This window comes from Glandiceps talaboti, chromosome 10 (genome assembly GCF_964340395.1).
Source record: "Glandiceps talaboti chromosome 10, keGlaTala1.1, whole genome shotgun sequence".
Lineage (NCBI taxonomy): Eukaryota > Metazoa > Hemichordata > Enteropneusta > Spengelidae > Glandiceps > Glandiceps talaboti.
The window spans coordinates 1,374,454-1,400,399 of NC_135558.1; the positions used below are offsets into that span (position 1 = coordinate 1,374,454).

Sequence of the window (25,946 nt, forward strand, 5' to 3'; positions counted from 1 at the left end):
GCACAAAGATACTACTTTGATATATACATACACTGACAAAAAGAAGAGGCAGCTCATAACAACAATATTGTAACTTACATGAATTTTATTACAATCTTTTTGATGTTTCATCTCACTTGATAAACTCGTTATACATTCCCATTTAGACCAAATTGTACATGCATGTTTTTTTTCACAAATGAAATTATCTTTAACAGAAACCACCTAGTTCTCTTTCCAATAAATCATATCAGGTCTTATGAGGTCTTACAAGAAAATAACAATTACTTGGATCTGTTGAAATGGATACCATTGATGAGTGATACACGTAAAAGTACAAGTTCTGGATAACCTTGAAAATGTTGGGAAATGAAAATTATACACCATCTATATACAATTTGTAATATTGGATCATTGTAAGACCATGCAGACATTGCTTAGATTTTGTTGTAAGATTTCATTGCAGCAGTGGTTGACAGTGTTTTTAATTGATGTAAGAGAGTGGAAGAGATTTGAATATGTTGTAAGTTTTCATAGAATTCTACTAATTGCAGCATTACTTAGCAATGGTTGATGCATATGTGGAAGATATTAATGAAGGATTGTCAACACAAAGTATATATTTAAAATTTGTTTTAAAGAAGATGTGCTCAACACTTTACAACTGGGCTATCAATCTGTACTGTCTAGTACAGAGTACTGCTATAACTTTACAGTGAAGAACACTACTGAGTACAATACAGAAAAACATTATTGCATACCTGCATGCAAATGAGGACAGTTGTTCGTTCTATACGAAAGCAGTGTTCGCATAGTGTCATTTTTACAAAAGTTTGTTGTTTTGGATAAACATCTGTAACAATAACAGAATTCCATGCAGCATCAGTGACAGTGTGGGCATTCAGAAGTACTTGCATTCTTGCTTGCAGTGTTTTCTGCTGCACTTTCACTTGCTATACTCATGAATGTTTGACTACAGAGAACACTGCAAGCACTAATGTAATAACCCCAAGTATGCTACATTTACACTCACACTTGATGGGGTTCTGTGTACTATTTTTTATCAATAGTGTACTCATCTACAAAACATGTATTATTCAAACATTCCCTGAACAACTGACCAAAGATTTTGTTTTGTCTTCACTGTCCATGGATTAACTTATAATGGAAAAATGAGAGTGGATGTAACATTTAGTTACTCTAAAACACACTGCTATACCGGGGTACATGTATGTATCAGGTGATCATATATCAAGTGGTCTTTGAATTGGAGGTATGTATCAGGTGATCATATACCAAGTGGTCTTTTGAATTGGAGGTATGTATCAGGTGATCATACACCAAGTGGTCTTTTGAATTGGAGGTATGTATCAGGTGATCATACACCAAGTGGTCTTTTGAATTGGAGGTATGTATCAGGTGATCATATACCAAAGTGGTCTTTTGAATTGGAGGTATGTATCAGGTGATCCTATACCAAGTGGTCATTATGACTGAAAATTGGATTCAACTAAACAGAATGGCATGGGACAGCGGTCCTAAATTGAATGCACTGGGCTAAGTTGTCCTAATTTATTTGAAATCACCTTAGTATGCCTAGAATTTCAGGTGGCCTGGTTTACTCCAATGTGCTAGGTAGTCATAACGTTTCTACAGTGAGCTAAAGCAGGTCATCTTTTCTGTAAGACCCTAGGTGGCCTGGTTTACTCCAATGTGCTAGGTTGTCATAACTTTTCTACAGTGAGCTAAAAGCAGGTTGTCTTTTCTGTAAGACCCTAGGTGGCCTGGTTTACTCCAATGTGCTAGGTTGTCATAACTTTTCTACAGTGAGCTAAAAGCAGGTTGTCTTTTCTGTAAGACCCTAGGTGGCCTAGTTGACTCCAATGTGCTAGGTTGTCATAACTTTTCTACAGTGAGCTAAATTAGGTCATCATTTCTGTAAGACCCTAGGTGGCCTGGTTTACTCCAATGTGCTGGGTAGTCATAACTTTTCTACAGTGAGCTAAAGCAGGCCTAGTCTTTTCTGTAAGATCCTAAGTGGCCTAGTTTATCTGCAATGTGTTGGCCAGTCCTTGATTTTCTGTATAAAGTTCTATATTTTCTATATCTACAAGTCATTGCAATGAAAAAATGCAAAGTCTGAGTTACTTCAAAATGGAACAATTTCATAGACCATCCAAATGAAATAATAACTTGTACTGTTAGCAAACAAACATAACTATTTTTGATAATTTTAATCAAACTATTCAGGTTATAGCATAATTTTAAAAAAGATTTTATTTTCATAGCATACATCGTCATCATAAAAGACTTCCTACTTTTCCATTTTGTCACGATTTGTGTTGTTATTTTGGATAATTATCTGGTTTACTATTGTTATGTTCCTGTTTTTATTCTGTGTGTCCTCAACACACTAGACTTTTAAACACCATTGCTACCACATAAACTTATAAAATAGCAAATTTTTCATCTTGAAACACCAAAATATTTTCTTTCTTACATACTATTGTCTATTTGCTATGTAAAAAAAACCGACAACATTTTGATAATTCTGATTACAATTGCACTTGATACTGTAGTTTGCTTCTACTACAGTTCTATCAACCCATCCCCCACCCCCATGTTTCATCAGTTTAGGTCACTAAAATATCACTATACTGAGGCCAAAGAAACAACAATTGTGGTTATCAAAATTTCAAATGTCTCCCTTCAAAGCAGTACTCCTGTTTGTATCAACAGTTCATGTAGACTGTAAGATATGTTGTGTCATTCTACCCTCACTGGCCACCTCTTGACCGATGTGTGAGGGCGCCCTGTCACAGTGAACCTTACAGACTACAGTTCATGTATTATATAAAGTAATGTTAGTATGGTATTGTCAGTTAACAATATGCATCAAACCTTTCAATACAACAGCGCCACCTAGTGATAGAATAGTGAAAGGGCAAATTTATATCCACTTTTTTATTCTATGAAAAACAAAAATGAAACAAAAATCTCAACACAACAGGTTTCTAAATATTCTGACTAGCATTCATCATGTTCAGAGCATCAGTTAAAACATTCTAAATCTGTTGAAATCCAATGATGGATACAGTGAATCAACTGAAATCATAAATCTGTCTGCACACAGCTGAACACCTTGTCTTTACATAGTGACAGTGTATCACTAGAGGGCGCTGTTGATTGATCAGATTCGTTACTTGAACCTAATGTATTATTATGTGTAGGATTGTTTACCAAAAGAGCCAAGACCAAATATGATGACAAGTTCATTTCATGATTTCATGTCAACTCTAAACATCTTGGAATACATTGCTATGACATTAACATTTACATTTGGTTCCGCAGATACGAAGAAATGATCCGAACTACTGTTCATGTTCCATGAGGGACATTCCTGTAGCATGATCTTTGACCTTGGGACATCAACTCAGCCAGTCTAAGTCATCATCATCATCTTCATCTGGGAACAATGGTGGTGGAGGTCTTGGTTTAGTGACCTGTTGGCGTGATATACAGTACAAATTGACTCAGTCTATCAAGATGATGCATTACAAATCATACAGAAGGAATTGCCAATGTCTGTGTCTGGCAAAACAGCACTGTACACATCATGGGTGTATACATGATATTGAACATACATTTATCTGTCAAAATGGTGCTATACCGGTCATAGATATACATATCCTTTATGTACTCCTTGCCAAAGAATGCCGAGGCTATCATTTCAAGAGATGTTTAGTTCCTAACCTACTTGTACTTTTCAATAATATAAGAAATTTGGTGTCCATCATCTTGTTTTCAAGGAATCAACAATTTTTCATTTTCCCAAAGAGTTAACATGGTGGTAGTGGCCATATTGGATTCTACGGCCATATTGGATAGTGGCCATATTGGATTCTGAAATGACTAAATCTTGATATAATTTTGACTTCTATTTTACAAATTTGTATGGTGACCTTAGATGTGTTTATTGATTTTAACTGAGAATAGGTTAGAGTTTACTTGAATGAAGTAAGAGGAAAGGTTTAAATAGTTTATTTCACAGGTGCATTTCAGATTAATAGTATCTGACATGTTGACAAACAAATATAAACACACTTAAACACTTACATCTTCATCACTAGAGTCTTCTTTCTTTTCCTTCTTCTCATCATCTTCGTTATCTTCCTTCTTTGGCGCATCACTTCCAAATAAGTCTTCTGCTGTGTCATCATCATCATCACCAAATATGTTACTTCTGTCAAGTGATAAATATAAGAATGGGAGTTGAAAAGTGAGATGGATTGTTATAAGATGAACAAATTGATGTTATTTTGTATCAGTTGAATTAGACATAGTTTTCTTGAACACATCTGTTAAATCTCACTTCTAATACTCATTTTATTCTGTACATAATCACTTACGTTTCATCTTTCTTATCTTCTGTTTTCACTTCTTCTGCTGCTGCTTCTGGTGGTGTTTCCTCTATATCCTTCCCATCATCCTCTGTTCTAGCTTCATCTACAACTTCCATTCTATCTTCTGTTTCTTCTCCCCCTTCCACAGACGGTAAATCAACACTGATTTGTTCAGATTCTGGAACACTGGCTTGTTCTGATTCTGGAAGTTGTGCATTATTCTCTTCCTGTGATGTAACATCTTCAACAGGTTGTTCCTCTTCTTGCAATGATTCCACTTTTTCTTCACTTTCTCCTTCATCATCTTGTTCAGGCTGTGGTTCTACATATGAAATAAACATTGAGTCACATTAGTAGGAAATCATATGTAAACAATCAAGAGTGACCTCTATGACCTGGACCATACCATTCTGATATAGGAATGATGACTTGCATAGACATAGGGAGGGTGGCAATGATATCTACAACTAACATTGCTACATTTTACCATCTGTCTTGACAAAAATCTTACTAACATTGCTATATTTCATCATCTTTCACAACAAATATCTCTGCTGTATCTTTGTTGAGTCAGACAATAAAATGTACCGGTAGCACTGTTGCTAAGATTGAAAAATAAAATGTAGCACTGTTGGTAAAATTTATTAAAGCCAGATAATAAATGTAGCACTGTTGGTAAGATTTTCATTGTTATGGTAACCAAAACTTTTCATTTACCATCTTGAGTAGGAAGCGATTCTTCCACAGCATCTTCTTCTGGTTCAGGAGACTCTTTCTCTGCTACAGCTGCTGTATCGGCTTCGGTACCCGTTCCCTCAGCAACACCTGCATCCACTTCTTCTCCTCCTACAGCCTGTGCATCATCTTGTTGTTGTTGCTGTGGTTCATCCTCCTTGTTGTCATAGGCAACAGTTTCTGACTCGGGTTTAGATTCTTCCTCTTCTACTGATGGAGTTGGGGGTGATGCAGGTGGGGGAGGGGGTGATGACGGTGGACCAGTGTCTGCTGGTTTGCTAACTAGTGATGCTTCTTCTGTTAATGAGAGAGAATTACTGATGTTAAAAGGATACTGCAAGAAAACTCCACATTATAAAGTGATATTCAATGCCAGTCTTGGATTGAGATTAAAGTAATACCATCTTACCCTTCTTCTTATCTTCCTCTGGGCCATCTTCATCATCATCATCATCATCATCATCATCATCACTTTCCTCTTCTGTATCTGATTCCTCACTTTCTTCCTCATCATCGTCATCTTCATCACCACTTTCTTTACTTCCACTAGGCTCCATCAATTTCAAAGTCACAGACTGGACAAATAATACAATGTAATACATTAGTAGAATACAATGTAACACATTAGTTAGTAAGTTAATTTGTGTTGAGTTCACAGACATAGCTCCTTCTCCAAGTAGCAGGATTCTTTTCACATTTGTTCTGATGTCATCAGGTTTTAAGACTAGTGCACATATATATAATGACTATGTATAAATACCATAAATGAAGGCAAATTTAGAACACCAAGACAAGGTTATAATTAAGCAATAACCCATCCTGTCTCATTAAGAATATCTTCCTTTGACAATTCACAGAGTTCACTACTATTGCAGACGACAACAATTGAAGCAGACGACAATGTGAACTACACGTAATATTTGTAAACTTTACAACTTGGATGCATGCCAACTGTGCATATATCACACTTTTAGACCAGTTCTAAACCAATCAGATCTCTTGATTTGTGCCATCAATATACATGTATTATATCTATTCTGATATATAAAGGCCCATGTAGGTTTAGAACTCAATTTGGACAAAACAAGCAGTTACTTGATAGGACACAAGAAGTAGGTCCTGAACAAGAGAAGATTGCCATTTCACTTTTAGCAACATAAAATTTACTTGAAATTTTCACACTTTATGGCAAATATATCATTTCAAACACTTCACAATCCTGGACTTTCCAGCAGTAAACTAAGTAATTCCTGGACTTTCAAAAAATAAATGATCTAATTCCTGCTATTTTCATAACTTTCAAATATTAGTTGAAAATTTCAAAATTTCAAACACATCCATGAACTCATACAATATTGAGCTACTTGAAAATTTTAGTACAATAGGAAGTCAAATCCATGAACTTAGACTTGCACAAATCAGCTTTCATCATAATACTGAAAAAACCCACAAAAAAACAAGTGATACCTTGATAGTATTCATCATAGTAGCTAACACCTCACTACCAGTATAACTTTTCTCTGTATCAAATTCACTCCGAAGTGAGTAATATACATTATTCATTATCTTCTTCACCTGAAAACAGAAAAAATCAAAATAAATACTGTATCAAAAATCTTGAATTTGCTATCGAAAGACATTGCAAATCTTGCGTACATGTTTTTATCTGTATGGCCCTGAAATGGGTTTTGAAGATTTGGGTTGCTTGGCACAAGGACTCAATCATGGGAGGGCCTGTAAGCTGTACCACTGAGTTCACAAAACCCATATCCTGACCATAAAGGTTTTATCATTTACCCCATCAAATGCTTAAAACTACATTTGAAAAAAGACAACACCAAGATGTGATATTAAAAGTTAGAGGACCACAATGAAATTTGTGTCATCCTTGGGAAGGTATTCAGTTATGTATCTGTTCTGCCTTTCATTTGAATGTGATAGTTGGTATATTGTATATCAGTATTTTGTTTTGTGGTTTTCTGAATATTTGTTGCCAATCAAATAAAAAATCAAATCAAATCAAATCAAATCAATCACTGGTTAAAATCATGATAAAGGTTTACAGGCTGTATCACAAAGTTGAACTGATATACACAATGACTTTATTTGGGGAAATTATTACATTGATAGAGCTGTCAATTTCTCTATAACACTAAACTGTCAACCTGGACATTTTCACTAAAGTTTTATTTTCACTTACAAGTATTTCACTGGAAAACAAAAATGCAAAAATAAGTAGTGACTACAATGTCTTCTCTTGTACATGAACATGAACACAATATCTGGTAATTCGTAAAAAAAAAATTAGTCTTTGAGAACTAGCTCAGACTGTAAAATCACAAAGTTTTCTGGTGGTGAAAATATCTATGCAATATATTGATGTGAGTATAGGTACATGACAATAATGTTTGACATTCAAGTGACTTTCTTGTCTACTTCAAAATCACTTACTTCTTCAATAAGTTGTTCCTTTGTAAAGCCACCACTGCTAGTACTAGTAGCACCAGACTGTGCTGCACTGGCTGCTGCAGTGGTTGCTGCAGCAGCAGCTGCTACTGATGTAGATAGATTCTGTGATAATTCCTGTATTCTTTGTTCATACCTGTCCTTCATACTGGCTGCATTTCTCTGAAGACTCTCATACTATATAAAATAGAAATTTAGAAAGTCACTTTACTTTTATTGATTTAAAACACAAATCAAAAGTTCAAAATTGCTGAATGATTAGTAGTAAAGTTGGAACTGGATTGATGTCAAATGATTGTCATTAACATTATCAAGTAATTATTACTCACTTTATTCATTCATAACATTTGATTTGAAAATCTTCAATTTGGTACTAGTATCTGACATTAACAGTATATCAAGTATGCAATCACCCAATGATTACCACCCCACCATTCACAGTATCAAGCACCTATGTACCCTAACCACCATCATAATATACAGTACATAGCATATCATTACACTTTGATCTAGATATCTAGTTTTTGTTGCAAAACTTTTGTCGTGTATTTCTTTTTCCTTTTTGTTTCGTGATATAAATAAAATAAAAAAAAATTGAGAAAAAAAAAAAAAAAAAAAATTACACTTTGATCTATCCCAAACCATATCATTACCACTCACCACTACCGTTATCCATTCTTGCATCCATCCTACACTAACCTTGTTTCTCCAGTCCATGGCTTCTTCAAGCTCTTCTCTTAGCTCTTCTATTTGTTTACCATCCTCCCCATGGGATGACTTTAACGTTGCTAACTGTAATGAGACAATAACAGTCAATCAATAAGTTGTTTATTTATCATGAAAATAATTGGGCATTCAAATGTTATCTCATCACAATAAGTTTTATTTGCTAGTAATACAGAACTAAAAAAGTAAATGATTGGTTTGAACATAAGTTTGGCAGATTAAATGTAATCGTATAGTTGAATTTGATTAGTTTTATCCTGTGTAAGTAAGGGACGATTGCACAATGTCCCACAAGCTCAATAAATGCTTGTTTGGGACAAAGCCCCCTCCTCCCAAATGAATGTTCACAAGTGTGCCATCAAACATTTATATATGATGTAAACTATGATGAAACTGTAGCAGTCACACCACTACAATCGATGCAATGTAAAAACATGATTGTAAACACATTAAAATACTACTGGAAACCAAACACTGTATATCACATTAGAAGTAAATTTCAATCAACTTATGAATATCTCAGTAGTAAATACAGAACCTGTTATCATTGAAGAAGTGAAAGTTGGCAGGACTGACTGAATAGTTTCCTGCTACATTTTGTCTTAATGAAAATTTATCAAATACAGATATCAAAACATTGGCACTCACATGTCTTGAGTCTAGTTGCAGTACGTTTAAATGGTTTATAAGAAATTAATATCTTACAGCGTAGTATGTGCAGTTTCTTATTGGTTTCTTTGTGGTTGTATCAAAGAGAGACAGTGAACAGTGACCTGCAAGGTGCTGTAGCTACTTTGTTTTCAACACTACTTATACAATCATTTTTTACCTTGTTTTCAACACTGCTTAGTTTTTGCATCACTTCTTCTTTTTCTTCTTTCAATTCTTCATAGTTTCGTCGATGTTTTTCATTGGCTTGTGCTACCAGCCTATCACACTTCTCTTTCCATTGAGTTTCTAATTCTCTCTCCGCTTGGGCAACCTGTACATGGAATAGTCATAACAAAACATGTTATATACATCAAACTTCGCAGTGTTTTCCCACTGTGTGTGTGTGTGTGTGTGTGTATGTGTGTGTGCACATGTGTTAGTGTGTGTGTGTGTGTGTGTGTGTGTGTGTCTGTCTGTGTATGTGTGTGCATGCATGCATACATACATACATACATACATACATACATACATACATACATACATACATACATACATACATACATACAAATATTTGGGAGATAATTAACTACTAATCTATGTAAGCTATCACACATTTTTCTTTTCCCCTACATTTCTCTATAAAACTGCACTACAATCTTTCCATGATTGACTACAAACCTGTTCTGCTGTGGCAGCATCTGTGGATGTTTTCTGATGTCTTAATTTGCCTCTCAACACTTCCATCTCTTCCTGCATGGACAAACAAAAGTTCAAACAACAATCATATTTACCATATCACAACTAATTACGACTTACTTCTAAATTTCACCTACATGTATCAATAATATCTATCAACTTTCAATAAAACACAATACTTCCACAACTCTTGGACCTACTTTTTTTCAGATGAACTACAAATTGTGATTTTTTGTGACCTATTTTTGGAGTGAGGTAGAATTGTACGAAATGTTACTGTGGTGATGGTAAGACTTGTGGTAGATGTTATGACTAATGTTAAGCAAAATGTTGCAACTGTGGTGTCATTTTGTGATATGCAATGCAGGCATGTATGGATGTGCACACTGAAGATAGACACAGCCTGCCCCATCTCTATTTCTGTTATATCACATGCAGAAAAGTGGGAGAAAAGATGCAACACACTTTACAATGAATATAAACAATATTTACGAATATTTTCTAGCTTAGACAAAAAAATTTGTTTGAGTAATATTGGTCAGCTTCTTGGACAATGGTAATGACACACAGCTTCCATTCCCACAATGCCTCAATTTTAAAACTGCAGTGACAATCCATGATGCATTGTGGGATTGCAAGTGTGGTTACAGTATAGGGTAAGTTATCTGTTTCACCAATCTACTTCTATTTCAGATGGATAAGTGCATTGCATTTGTAGGGTAGAACACTTCATGCAGGTGATTAACACAGGAAAATAACCATTCTAACAACAAAATATGGATGTGTGGAAAAAGTGAAGGAAAGGTGGAAAAATGAAGTTTATACCTTTGATGTGCCAGAGTCTGGGGCAGGCTTGGAGCACAAAGTAAAGAAAACAAAATGGCTAAAATTAACATCAATTTTTTTGATCAAATTGATATTTCTATTTTTTTGTTCACAGCAACAGAAGTTGAAACTGGACAACATTTCATTTTTGCAAAAAAAGTTCTACATGTTCAGGTTCAATGGGTTATACATGTCAAATTTTTAGTGACTAAATTTTCATGACTTTTCCAAAAGTATAAAATCAGACTACAATCTTCACAAAATAATTTGGTTTTTTTTTGCAATAGTTGAAAGGAAAGCATTGAAAGGCAGGCAATAGCATGATGTTGTATGATGTGTTATTAAGTCCATGTACAGTTGGAGATAGATGACCAAGGACATGTTAGTAAGTTGTACATGTATTTTCAGTTTTCTGAAATTTTTACAGGTTATTGAGGTGTTATTGGTGTGATAAAGTTGTTTTACATGTGATCATAGCATGTCTAACACATGATTTTAATGTTTGACATGTGATCAAAGTATGCTTGTCCTGTGATCAAGGTATGTGTGACATGTGCTCAAGTTATACTTGACATGTGATCAAGGTATGTGTGACATGTGATCAAGTTTATGCTTAACATGTGATCAAAGTATGCTTGACATGTGATCAAGGTATGGTATACATAAGTTTATTGTTGTTTACAGCCCATTTCAATTGATGCAAACACAGCAGTTGATTTCCAGGATATTGCCAGAGAGATCAAATCTTGTGTCCATTCTGTGTGATTGTGTGTAATGAGGCCTGTATTTTTACCCACTTCTTTCCCATAGTCCTTATCAAAACAATCACAGCATATTTACAAGACCACAACTACATCAATGCTTAGCAGAAATGGAGATAACTTGATGTCAATACTGTATACTACAAAATGTGTTTTATTGAAGTAGTAAGATCTGTTAATCAAAAACTGAAGTTTGAGGACTGAAACTTGACAATTGTACTATTGGTGAATTTGAAAAACAGATGGCTTGACCAGCAAGTCGTTTATTTTGTCAGGACTCTTCTCCATTACAACTTCTATGTGACAAGTTCTAAAAATCTGGGATATCCTACCACTGTCAAGAAGCTATCCCCTGGGTGAGAATTTTATTAATTATGTTGTTACCATGGTTAACGTCTGGACTCTATAATCAGACAACCAGACCTTTGAGTTTGAGTTCGTCTTCAGACTAAGCTTCTGCTGGAGATCTATTAGTAGTTATCAACTGGGGTGGTTGTTGGAGGGAGGTGAGATGGGGGGGGGGGGGGTTATTATTTTTGTTGTTAACACTCATAAATGAGATCTACTGCAAAACACATCTCATACATCATACATCCAGTTTGCTTACCTCATAAGTTTTTTTAACTTCTTCAATTTCTTCTTCGGCTTTCCGTTTTTCTGCAGCAGCTTTTCTTTTCCTATCAGCTAAATTCTGTAAAATGAAATTCACTGAAATAATGACTACCGGTACACAGCATCTGACAGTTCTTATATTATAACTGTTACTGCTGCATTCTTATCTATCTTCACAGCCTGTACAGTATATGGGTTTGGTTGATCATCACGGTTTTATGTACGAGACTACTGGTCACCATCCTTGGGCTACTGGAATGTGATAGTCCACTGGGATTACAAACGGAAAAAGTTAATCTGATCCCTGAACAATGAAAGAATCTGGGAATGAAGTCCAGAGTTTTAACAGTTAAAATCATATAATTCAATAAACACTGAATACAAAAAATCAAAAAGAATTCTTTACCTTTTCTAGAGTTTCTTTTTCTGCTCTTAAATCTGTTAACTCTTCTTCAAGATTTTCCAGACGACTTTTATATTTCTTGGCTTCTAGTTTTTCTTCTTTCAATGAATTGGTAAGTCTTTCAATTTTACTTTCACATTCTGGTACAGCAAAGATGACAACAATGCTTGCATGATAAAAGTACAGTTTTTTGTGTAATGTATGTAAGTGATGTCAAATTTTACTCCAAAACCATTCCACTAACGACATGTACACTTGTGTTTTATGTTTTATAATACCCAACATCACATTTTTCAGTGTGTGGATCTTCTTGATTCAAACTATGGAACACCACAACAGGAAATACTGTAGATGTATTTATATAAACTTTTGGTTCTGGAGAGTCATTTTATGATTTCAAATCACATAAATTTAGCACAATTGTCAAGAAACACCAAATTGAAACTTTATTTCAACTCTACTGTTTCCACACTGTTCTACTTTTGCCCCATGGGACTTTATAGCAGACATGCATATTTATTAGATGAACACTGAATATTCACGACTTTACAAAAGGTAATAAGCACGAAGGAGTCATTGCTAGATTGAATAAATATAAGGTCTGTTGGGTCATAAACACATAGAATTAACTCAGATGTGACCCTTAGATGTGTATTTTTTCTTAACTTACCAAACTTGGCACTTTTCAGATTGTGTACATCTTCTGAACTTTGTTGTGATGTCAACATTGTGTTCTGTAATTGCAGCTTGAGTTCACTTTCTTTCTGTTTTAAGTTAGCGATTTCTAATTGCATAGTACTGATTCTGGACGTTGCAGCACTTAATTCAGTGGTTAAGTTGACCTGTACAGTGTGAAATATACGTTGCAGCACTTAATTCAGTGGTTAAGTTGACCTGTACAGTGTGAAATATACGTTGCAGCACTTAATTCAGTGGTTAAGTTGACCTGTACAGTGTGAAATATACGTTGCAGCACTTAATTCAGTGGTTAAGTTGACCTGTACAGTGTGAAATATACGTTGCAGCACTTAATTCAGTGGTTAAGTTGACCTGTACAGTGTGAAATATACGTTGCAGCACTTAATTCAGTGGTTAAGTTGACCTGTACAGTGTGAAATATACGTTGCAGCACTTAATTCAGTGGTTAAGTTGACCTGTACAGTGTGAAATATACGTTGCAGCACTTAATTCAGTGGTTAGGTTGACCTGTACAGTGTGAAATATACATCCTTTATTGTCATAGCAAAATGATATATGACCAGAATTGTTCACATAACAAATGACTTACACAATTTATGTAGTTCATAATTAATAGCACTGAGCTTTTGATCTGTCTAAGAAAATCTCCGATCAAGAGTCTTGGTCGACAATCTTCATCAGAAAGTCACTGTGGAATTTGTCATTCTTATGAGAATTGCTGACCAAGACACTCATTCTCTTCTTAAAAAATAATTAAAATTAAGATGCATATCATCTTTGAGGCAAGTTTCAAAGAAATCAATTTCTGCAATGTAAGGGAAACAGCTGGATATGAACAGACACTAAAAAACCACCTAAAGGTCAGGTGTACCAATTCTTATAGTACATCCAGGTTGTGGTAGTTTATGGATAGTGATCAGTACATGCCTTCATTGCTTCAAGTAAGCTGACCATTCTTACCTTTTCTTGTTCAAGTTCTAACACTCTCGCCTGTGACTGTGCTGTTGTATGTTTAAATGAATCATTGCGCTGTTCTAGCATCACATTACTCTGTTCAACAAAACTGGAAGAACAAAAATAAGCATTCAAATGTTACAAATACTGACCTTACCATAGCTATCCAAATATATAGCAACCTACTTTGGCAAGACAAGACATAGAAATCCTAGAGAAGTGGTTTACACAACTTGTAAATCTTTGTGAATTATTATATTTATATCCAGTACATACACTACCGTATTTTGGCATATGAAAAATTTGGTGAAATAGCAATTTAGGACATATCAGGCACACTTTAATTTGGTGGACAGAGCATGGGGGAAAGTAGACACTACTTGTAAATAACTCAAACTGTCAGCCTGCTGTATTCAGTGTGACTGTTGTTGACACCTTTCACAACAACTGAATATAGAAATATGACAACTCATTATAGCATGTCAGCATTATGTATGGAAAAAGTTTTTCATATCATATGATATCATATGATATCATATCATATGATATCATATGATATCATATATCATATCATATCATTTCATATCATATCATATCATATCATATATCATATCATATCATATCATATCATATCATATCATATCATATCATGTCATATCATATCGTATCATATCATATCACATCATATCATATCATAATAACAGCTGGGTAAGGCTAAGGGATATTCACATATTCAGCTAAAATAAACCCAGTGCCAAAAAATATACGACTACAACATATAATGTGCTAATTTATGTCTACAATCATTTCACCTACCTTGAAAGGATTTTCATCTAGTAATTATAATCTTTTGAAAGTGAGCACACAAAAAACATTCATTTTGTGCAAATAATAGGTAGTCAGTCTTGATGCAAAATAAGAAATTGACAATATGCAGCTGTCAATGGTAGTCAGAGTTGTTGAATATGACAGTTATATCATTATTAACTTACTGTTGATTTCTCTGTAATAAATCAGAAATCTTTTCATTCTGAGATTCAATTCTAGAACTTTTCTCAAAACATTCTTTTCGAAGTCTGTCGTTTTCTTGGATGATCCTTTGGATGTTTTGCATAAGGACACCTGACTCCATGTTTGTCTGTTGGCCTGGCAACGCTAAGTTTTGACTGCCTTGTACATGGATGTGATCAATCTATTGAGAAAGGGAAATGAGAAAACATACATTTCAGTGGCATTCACTTAGCTTGTTCAGGGAGACCATATGGGTGACAATATGTATTTATGCATGCATGCATACATACACATGCATACACACACATATACATGTATACATACATACATACATACATACATGCAGACAGACCTACATCTATCCATGCACACATGCAAGCATGCATGCATGTATACACATACATACAAATACACATACACATACACACACACATACACACACACACACACACACACACACACACACACATACACATACACATACACATACACATACACATACACATACACAGACACAGGCATAGGCACCCCATTCGACATAGCCATACACTTGACCATTTTTCAGGTTTAGTTTCTTACCTTGGATGACAGTGTGTCAACTTTATCAATAACTTTACCAATGGCTAGTCGTATTTCAGTCTGTTGTTGTCTAGTCTCAGAGAGCAGCACTGGCGTAGTGATATCGCTAACAGCTGTTTGCTGTGGTGGAGCTTGCTGTGGATACATTGCACCATACTGTGATACAGGTGGTATTGGTTGTGCTGGCATCTGACCTGGGTACATTTGAGTTGTAGGTGCCATCCCAGCATATTGCTGAAGAAGAAATTGAGACATCATAGATGTTTCACTTTGTTGAGGACACATACTTTGGTTTAGCATACACAATTAATTTACTATCAATTTACTATCAATTTGATAGTGACTATCAATTTGATTATTTTTAGACTTGAAGATTCTTTCAGTCTATACCTGGTTCTTATAGGATGAATTTTGTTCCCGATTGAGTCTGGTAATACTATACCTTGTGGTAAGAAAAAACACACTGACAGCTACATATAATATCTACAAAATTTTACTTCCTCTGTGAAAAAAGTGAAACTTTATGATTTATATGCACACTGACAACAGATATGGTACACAAAACAAAACCAATCCGGATTTTTCACTGACTTACAAGTACAAGACAGTATGATTTTTTTTTTCAATGAGAGCAAAACTTTTCAACTGAAAATGTTAAGTAAAAATGACAGCTTTAAGGTTGACATTAAATACTTACTGGAAATGGACTTTGTTGTTGTACAGGTATTGGTTGTGGTTGAGGTTGAAGTTGAGGCTGAGATTGGTATAATGCTATCTGTTGTTGGGCACCTGGTGCTGTACAGCAGAAAAACAACAACATAGATTCAAAAAATTCTCTAAATTTGAAAATTACATCATGGCTCTTTTTAAAACAACAGAAATGATCTCTTCATGGTCATGTATGTATTCACATTCACATTCACATTCATCATACAATTAAATATGAACCAAAATATCATATGATATGTATTTTGCTTCTGACTGCAATACCGCTATTCAGGTTTAATACCGTTATCATTTTGAAACAGAAGAGCATGGTAAATTAGCAATATATAGTGTGTAACCTACCTTGTGCCATATGCAGTGGTTGCATACCAGGTTGTGTAAAGGCTGATGGTGGTTGCATTGGCATTGCTGATTGCATGGGTGGAAGCTGCTGCTGCTGCTGCTGCTGCTGCTGTTGTTGTTGTTGTTGTTGTTGTTGTTGTTGTTGTTGGGGCTGCTGTTGAAACTGCTGCTGGGGTTGCTGTTTGGGTACGTTTGGTTTTGGAGACAATTGTGGATATGTATCATGGCTTGCAGCATTTGGATCCTATATAGATACACACAATAAGATTTTATGGTACAAAATTACATGACAAATTAACTTTCAACAATTATTGATCACATGTCACCCTCAAAATCATTCTGTCATTGATGGCAATTAGTGGTTGTTCTATAAAATCAGTCACAACTGTTTCTTGTGTTTTCATTTTTGCAAGTATCTAAGCATATTTTTCTGCCTGACTAAATAAAATAAAATAATGTGTTTTCACTCTAACAGTTCAGAAAATAATTATCAGTTCTATCTACAACATAGTATCAAAGTGGTCAAGCTTATAAATCAGTTGGTGCTTTAAAAACACCTATCCAGCTTAATCAAGCACCACCCTCTCTCACCATCACTCACATGTCATTTATAGGGTATATCTATACCCATACAACACACATCTTACCTCAGCCTCTGAATCCGTACTATCAGGTTGGGCTGGTGAACTTCCCATCATTGGTAACATAGGCTGTCCCATCTTTGCCATTCTTGATATTAACTTGGCTTTAGTTTGACTTGGGTTCTACAGACAGACAGACAAAGTACAATCAACTTGGCTTTAGTTTGACTTGGGTTCTACAGACAGACATGGAGTACAATATGAGTACGTTGTCAAATAATATGACATATTGTAAACATTCACTTATTTTTTACATTCATATGTCAGTTCAATCATTCTGCCATACTTACTTTGCTATCATGACCACAAACTCAGTTTGGTATAGGTAAAAATTACATTGGGATGTTTCTTTATAGCAACCATCTCTTTGTATCATTAAAAGCTCATACATGCCAACCAACCTTACACATAATGTTACCCAAACATGCCAACCAACCTTACACATAATGTTACCCAAACCCATACATGCCAACCAACCTTACACATAACGTTACCCAAACCCAAACATGCCATCCAACCTTACACATAACATTACCCAAACCCATACATGCCAACCAACCTTACACATAACATTACCCAAACCCATACATGCCAACCAACCTTACACATAATGTTACCCAAACCCATACATGCCAACCAACCTTACACATAACGTTACCCAAACCCATACATGCCAACCAACCTTACACATAACGTTACCCAAACCCATACATGCCACCCAACCTTACACATAACGTTACCCAAACCCATACATGCCAACCAACCTTACACATAACGTTACCCAAACCCATACATGCCACCCAACCTTACACATAATGTTACCCAAACCCATACATGCCACCCAACCTTACACATAATGTTACCCAAACCCATACATGCCATCCAACCTTACACATAATGTTACCCAAACCCATACATGCCATCCAACCTTACACATAACGTTACCCAAACCCATACATGCCAACCAACCTTACACATAACGTTACCCAAACCCATACATGCCATCCAACCTTACACATAATATTACCCAAACATGCCAACCAACCTTACACATAATATTACCCAAACCCATACATGCCATCCAACCTTACACATAACGTTACCCAAACCCATACATGCCAACCAACCTTACACATAACGTTACCCAAACCCATACATGCCATCCAACCTTACATATAATATTACCCAAACATGCCAACCAACCTTACACATAATATTACCCAAACCCATATAATGTTGAGAGTACTAGTAATTCTGCTTCACTACAAAACTATAACTGAATATAACCATTAGATTATTCAGTACTTTATTACTGTATCAATGAACTAGTTAGACTCATAAAAAGCACTCACTTGTACCGGTGTAGTTATCTGTTCATTCAGAGATTGCGTTCTAGATCGCACTGTTTCATCACTATTAAAAGAAAAACAACAAATAAGTACAAAAAATTAGTCATCAAACTTAATACGGTCTTTGTCACAAAATGGTCATATTTGCAAACTTGATAATGTATGTAGAACAACAGAACAGTATAATTTATATATATGAGAATGCAATGCCATTGTTTACTCAACCAAAAACTTCAACTTCGTATGTACATGTATTTGTGATATTCCTTGTCACTGCTTCTTAAATATCGAGTATTACATAATTTAGTCTAAAACAGGAACAAGTCTTTATGGAAGACACAGTCCCTCAAATAATACTGTGAATGGTAGAATGGCATTATTTAAAAGAAATTGGTGGCAACAAATAAACTAAAAGTGTCTGTTATATGCAGGAAATGGCTGGAATTTGATAATTGACCCTGAACGTCAAAGTCAAGGTTAAGGTCAAGGTTTAAAAAGAAAGCTCGCACCTGATAATATGGGTGTAGACACTTGATTGTAGATTCTATGTATTACAGTTTTTGAGTTTTGCAGCAAATATTGATTTTTGAACCACAAATAAGACAACATTTGCATTTGATCAAACTTGCATATGTCACAAAACAAAGTATATATATCATATGTACTATAAGATATGTCATCTTTGTGCCAGGTTTGATTGAAATCTGATATTGCATATCACAGCCCCCCCCCCCCCCCCCAACCACCCACCTCCTTTTTAGGGGACTAAAATTACAATAGATCAGTAGTTAAGTTCATTCAGGGATGGTTTCAGTACCTTACCTTGAACTATCACCTTTGGCAGATTCATCTGGTGTTGGTGTCCCTACTACTGATGAAGAGGTTGATGAACTTTGGTCTTCTTTCTCTTTAGAGAACTTCACCTTTGAACAAAACATTAATAAATTTAAATATCAAAATATGCATCATTCCACAAATTTATAGGATAAACTAATCAATGTCAAAATAACAAATATATACACCTCACTGGATGGATGACAAATATTAGCATTGTGCCCTCTACTAAAAAACAAAATATTTGTTGTGGGTTTTCGTGTGAGCTACCACATAGTAAGGATTGGGAGAGTCACAAGACACTGTTATGCATCAGTGGCATGATCTCTAATTGGCTTAGTGTGGTCACCTGATTTCAAAATATGAGAGGCAACAATACTTATATTACCCTTTTGACTTCAATTTCAAATACAGACAGACACTATTTTTTACACATATTTACCTTTTTAACTTCAATTTCAAATATGAGGGTAGCATTTGGAGGCACCCTGTTTGCCATTCCCTGACTTCCATATGCCATGGATGGTGGCACAATAATCAACCTTTTTCCTCCTTTCTTCATTCCGGTAACTCCTTCATCCCATCCCTACATAGTGGTGCAAATGAAGAATGATACATTGTGCTACTATAGAAAGTTTACACTAGAAAAGCTGAGATAGTCGCAGTCTTTTTTTAACAGTCCATGCTATCTGTTATTAGCAGATGTTCACTATCATACTGTACTCATTAGTGCTGAACACTAACAATAGCGAACTTTGAATTATTGTACAAACAATATCAGTCTTGCAAAATATTTATATTTTGGATTTGACATTACCTTGATGACTTTGCCCTTTCCTAGTTTAAATCTAAACGCCTTGTCAGTACTAGCATTGCTATCAAACACCTGTAATAATAAAAACATGAAAATAGAATTATTTTAAATACACTCCAGTAAACAGGTTTGTAAGTTTGGAACTTCAAATATTTAGAATAATATTCGTTGATACACAACCCAGTTACTTTTGTTCATGTCTATCTTTTAGCAACGTGACTGTTGCCTTCCTCAGGCCACGCTGATGATGATGATTACTGTTCACCACTAGAGAGCAGTGTAGTTAATCAATTGTCCCAGATGTAACAGCTGGAAACCCCCCCCCCCCCCCCCAAAAAAAAAAAAAAAAAAAAAAAAAAAACCAACCCAAAAAAACACACACACACACACACACACACAGAGACACACAGAGAGAGAGAGAGAGAGACACACACACACACACACACACACCTCCAAAACCTTAGCAAAGACACTATATACCGTGGCTTACCTTTCCCATTGTATTATTACTGTAAAGCCATCCAGTGTACTTGACCTCAGCTGAGTCACCAACTTCAAGACATTGACCTTCACCTAACACAAGATCTTGATGGATAACAGAGTCTATACTACCACCAGTACTATTCACTTTACACATTGCAATCTGTGTGAAGGACAAGACAGAGTTTATTTATCACTATAACACATCGTTTTCATATAGTCTTCAGTGATTGGCCTAGATCATATCACATGGTATGGACTATTGACCCATAGTCACCTCAATTTGCATATAGAGGCACTAGTCATGTTCTGTTTGCATATAGAGGCACTAGTCATGTTCTGTTTTCCATAGGGTAATATTCATGTAACACAAAAGTTTTTAAGAGATTTGCTTTGACTATGGAAAGAATAAATGCCTGAGAATGTGATGTGTTAATATAAAACACTTATTGCCTTGCCGAATTCGGGCACTAGTAGATGTCATATTACACCCCATGCTGTCATAAAACACTTATTGCCTGGCCAATATTTAGAAATTGTGTACATCAGTGGAATATATCAATTTGGCTCAGCAGGCACACAGGAGTCATCACATAACTACCGTTAAAGTCATATTATAAGCCGCATACATATTAAAAGCCGCACCCCTACTTGGAGGTGCTGGCTTTGAGGGTACATCAAACAATTTGTGAATAATAGAAAGTACATATTATAAGTCGCACCCCTACTTCACAGCTAGCTTCACCACATATTTGCACAAAAACAATAGTAACGACGCATTCAAGTGTAATACTTTTTGTTTAAAATGCGCACGACACTATTGTCTACACAGTAGTTTTAAAAGCAGTTATCACATAACTATGATCAGTGATACTTCACCTGTTTTGAGAAGTCAATTATATTCTGCTCTGAGTCAAACATCATTGACCAGTTCTGTCTTTGATCATCATAAAAGGTAGCATAATTATTAGGTTGCAGCTGTGAAAAAAACAGAAGAAAACTCACAAGATTACTCTACTTAAGTCTAGTTATCTGGTTGCAACCATCAACAAAGACAAAAATAATAACATACTCAGACAATATAAAAGAAGCAGAGAATTTGAATATAATCAAAGGCCTGTACAAATCAAACTTGGGATATGCAGTGTATCTAGACAAATGCTACATCATCATCGTTGTCGTCGTCATCGTCATCGTCATCGTCATCGTCATCGCCATCATCATCATCATCATCATCATCATCATCATCATCATCATCATCATCATCATCATCATCATCATCATCATCATCATCATCTGGATTTTCACTTGTCTTGTTCCTTCAACATATGTAACATAGCTCATTATCAACCACCCACAAATTGTTCATTGTAATGATATAACTTTCAGATTTTAAGAAGTACACTATATCAAATTAATTATAACTTACCAAAAAATTAAATGAGGAAGTGATCTTGGCTATGGCAACTTGTTTCTGCTTCCCAACATACAGTAAAATACGATACTATGAAAAATAAAGAAAATGATTTATAAATTTCAATTAAAAATATATCATATCAGTTTTGAAATTTGGTTAAAAGTGCAAAAATGAAGTTCAGCAATCGCATTGATGCTGGACCCCTCCACCTCCTAAACGAACGAAGTTTGCTTATTGAGCTTGTGTGACACTGTGTGATTGTTCCTAACAATTTTCAAGTTTGTATTTGGATCAAAAGCTTAATACAATACTATGGTTTACCAAGTCTATGATTTGCCATTACCTCGTTTGCTGTATGATTTCCCAACACTGCTGCTCCTAGTTTTCCTTGCTGTGTATACTTTCCATTAACACTGATATAGAAGAATACAAATATCAGTATGAATATATCGACATTAAAATGACAATGATATCTTAGTGGTTAGACCTTTTACTCAAATAACTGCCTAGCTACATTCATCTTTTAGATGTCATCAGCATAATTCACTGTTGCTTTAAAATTATAATATAATACAGCTTTAGTACACTGTTATTAATATTACAATGTGCTTATCCAATTATGAAGTATAGAAAAACTCTCTCATCTCATCTCATGCAATTCACATTTGACCATTGTTATCCTTTTGTAAGAATGTTGAGGTGGAATAAACATGCATAATTATATACAATATATACTAGGACATACACACAACTGTATGTGTTGTAGGAATGTAGGGGTAGAATAAATATATATACGCCAGGATATAAATGTATATACATGTATGCGTGTGTATGTTGATAAGCAGGTGAGTTAATATGCATGTGTATGTATGTGTTGGGGTGTGTATGTGAAAATGTAAGTATATGTGTGTTGGGGTGTATATATGAGAATGCAAGTGTAAGTGTGTTGGAGTGTATATGTGAGAATACATGTGTACATGTAGACATGTCTATGTATGTAAGTGCACATGTGTAGTGTGTAAGTCTATACATACTGACACTTTATAAACATTCAAAGTCATACATCATTATATCACTGATGTTTGGTGCATGGCACATGTTCTGTATCAACTTACTATTTGTATGTTTGGGCAGCAACTGCAAGGAGTACTTGAGGTGCATTTGACTGCTCACTCCCTGTACAACAAAATAATAACAAATATACATCAATATACCATGCACAAGCCAAGTTGAACAAAAAAATATGGAATTTATACTTTGGTCATTCTACATCATGACAACGCATATCAATGTCACTGGTTCTGCTGTGTTTGAAATATTAGTCAAAACATTCAAAATTGCCATTACTTTCCCCAATTTTTCTTTGATATTACTGGCGCTGGTATAATTATGTTATTCTCCAATATTTTTCTTCTTTCAGCCAGAAAAAACTCTTGACCCAAGGGTTAGGTCACTTGCATTTCCTTGGCTTACTGAAGAAAAATATTGGCAATAACATCTAAATATATTCATCTTTGTTAATTACTTAGATGTATCCAGATTCATAACTGAATATTGTCAATATTATATTTTTTCAATCTGCCATTGAGGGCATCAATTTTTAAAATTATTTCACAATATAGAATCAGTTGGATAATGTGAAACATAGAATTATGTATGGTAGCTGTAAATAGAACTACAGGTATTAAGGTACACAGCAAATATTGATTGCTGGAGGTTTTATCCAAAGAGATACACATACACATATATGGACAGCCTGGACCAACTATCCTCTGGGTGTGCTGACACATGTGACAGGTTTGTATGTACAAGTATGTGTATTACTGTGTGGGATCATGAAAAGTTACTCACTCAAAATTTGAAAAAAGTCTGACATGCATTCAATGCGACGAGAGCTTCAAGACAGCTCTGTCACATCACCAACATCACATTGTTCTGAATAAAGATACATTGTTCGCATAGGATTTTTCCACAAAAGAGTTTGCAGACTGGTTAACATCTTTACAATTTCAGTTTAAACACTGATGGAAAAGGACTTTACAGTAAGGCTTGATTTCTGTGATGATGGGTGATTGTTTTAAGTAGACAATACCAGCAAAGCTTTACAAAATAACTTTCAATCAAATTCAAGCTTAAAAATTACGAGAAGACTTAGGAATCCCAATTCAACTTTGACATGGAGAACATTATTAACTTAACCTAACTTTGGGTCTATGTTAGTGAACTTCACAACCAACTTGACCTAACTTTGGGTCTATGTTATTATACTTAACAGCCAACTTGACCTACCTGTGCCTTTCTTTGGTTGTTTTGGTGCTGTGTACGTTAATGATTGATTTCCACCTTGTCCACTGCTTCGATCCATACCAAATATAGAACTCAACTTTGAACTTGAAAAAGAAAAGTATAAAATCAGTCCAAAACTGAGTAACACTTTATTCTGGAAATACTAGTATAAGTCCCAGAAATCCTGGAGTTGGAGTCTTGTGTCAGAGTCCACTGAAGGTATAATCTGAAACTGACATTAATATTTCCCCTCCCTATATCCTCTGAAACTGACATTAATATTTCCCCTCCCAATATCCTCTGAAACTGACATTAAGATTTCCCCTCCCTATACCCTCTGAAACTGACATTAAGATTTCCCCTCCCAATATCCTCTGAAACTGACATGTTGAAACATATACCAAATATTGCAATGTACAGTACAGTACTACTCTGTCTGTAGTTATCTTGTTTTAAGAAGAATTAAAATACTCATGGTTGCACATGTATACAAACTATTAGTAATTTTTAAACTACGCTTCCAGCATGTACTATATAGGGTTCCAGCATGGAGATGAAAAGGGTAGCTGGGGTTGTAATATGTAAATACTGCACTGTAGCTTAGCCTTGATTCCAACAAAATCCAAAAATGTTTGGTACATGTACTAGGAGGTGCTTCTTCTACCACCCAAACAATAGTTCAATTGTCACACTTTTTTTCAATAATCTTTCAATTGGTTCGAATACGCTGAATACGGTGTTTTGGATGAAGTAAATGGGTGATTTCCATGTGTACATAAGATTATGAACACAACCACAGTACACACCTCCAGTTTTACAGTGCTACTACTTCCGTTTATACACACGACTACTTTATTTTATCTGGCAATGTGAAGTGAGTAAAGCCACGGAAGTATCGTAGGGCCAACATTATCTGTCGAGTATACATATAATATATCAATCTCATGAGACAAATTTATGCTAAAGCTTCGGAAGGATTTAAATGAACACCGCAGCCTAGATCAGGGTTGACCTGTCAGTCATACTCATCACAGACACCCTTCCGCACTCATCATTTGTATTTGTATAAATCTATACTTTTTGCTCACCTTCCATCTGCTGGTGATAGGAAATCACCGTCATCATCATCGCCTCCGAAAAACATTCTTAGTTTTGCACAAAACTTTACAAATTGGTACAACTGTGATTTGAAAGAGGAACACCTCCCCTCATGTGACCCCTGAAAGATGGCGGATTCCCAACATGCACTGGGAGGGATTTCCCAAGACCCTCCAACTTCGTAGCAATAATATATTGACCTCCTAAGAGAACATAATTAATAGCTCTGATTAATAGCGCATGGATTTACCCTGAGCTGAGTTTACTATACCAACAGGAGCAAAATGTTGGCGCATTTTTTTCATCTGTCTGTCTTGACACAGAAATTCTCCTGTTGCCCTACTCACTAAAGCCTAGCTGGTAATACTAGTAATTGTACTGTTAGTTGTTGCTATGTTGGTCGTTCCTGGCTGGCACTGAGCAGTCAAAAAAAGTTAGTTCATCATTATGTAAACATGT

General features: G+C 35.2%; 1 protein-coding gene across 1 annotated transcript; it reads right to left on the reverse strand.

Annotated features, from left to right (window-relative positions):
- Positions 1-92: 92 nt before the first annotated feature.
- On the reverse strand, positions 93-25,596 carry LOC144441026 (FK506-binding protein 15-like). Its single transcript, XM_078130537.1, has 31 exons — positions 25,478-25,596; positions 24,393-24,493; positions 23,219-23,279; positions 22,447-22,516; positions 22,116-22,190; positions 21,566-21,664; positions 20,697-20,849; positions 20,210-20,278; positions 19,835-19,978; positions 19,381-19,481; positions 18,568-18,622; positions 17,216-17,332; positions 16,569-16,812; positions 16,198-16,295; positions 15,501-15,734; positions 14,903-15,102; positions 13,917-14,019; positions 12,928-13,099; positions 12,261-12,397; positions 11,850-11,933; positions 10,482-10,508; positions 9,639-9,710; positions 9,139-9,291; positions 8,283-8,375; positions 7,569-7,760; positions 6,585-6,692; positions 5,527-5,692; positions 5,100-5,414; positions 4,389-4,704; positions 4,096-4,222; positions 93-3,482 (listed from the first exon to the last, which is right to left on the reverse strand). The coding sequence occupies exons 1-31, from the start codon at positions 25,531-25,533 to the stop codon at positions 3,408-3,410; spliced, it is 4,017 nt and encodes a 1,338-aa protein (XP_077986663.1). The 5' UTR covers positions 25,534-25,596; the 3' UTR covers positions 93-3,407.
- Positions 25,597-25,946: the final 350 nt, after the last annotated feature.

What these genes read in the sequence shown, in the direction of transcription:
- LOC144441026 (XM_078130537.1), bottom strand. Translation starts at nt 25,533, where the DNA reads ATGTTTTTCGGAGGCGATGATGATGACGGTGATTTCCTATCACCAGCA. An exon ending in ATGAACAGATAACTACACCG is followed by an intron (nt 17,333 to 18,567) that starts GTACAAGTGAGT and finishes GTCTGTCTGTAG; the next exon opens with AACCCAAGTCAAACTAAAGC. An exon ending in ATGCTGCCACAGCAGAACAG is followed by an intron (nt 9,292 to 9,638) that starts GTTTGTAGTCAA and finishes TTCCATGTACAG; the next exon opens with GTTGCCCAAGCGGAGAGAGA.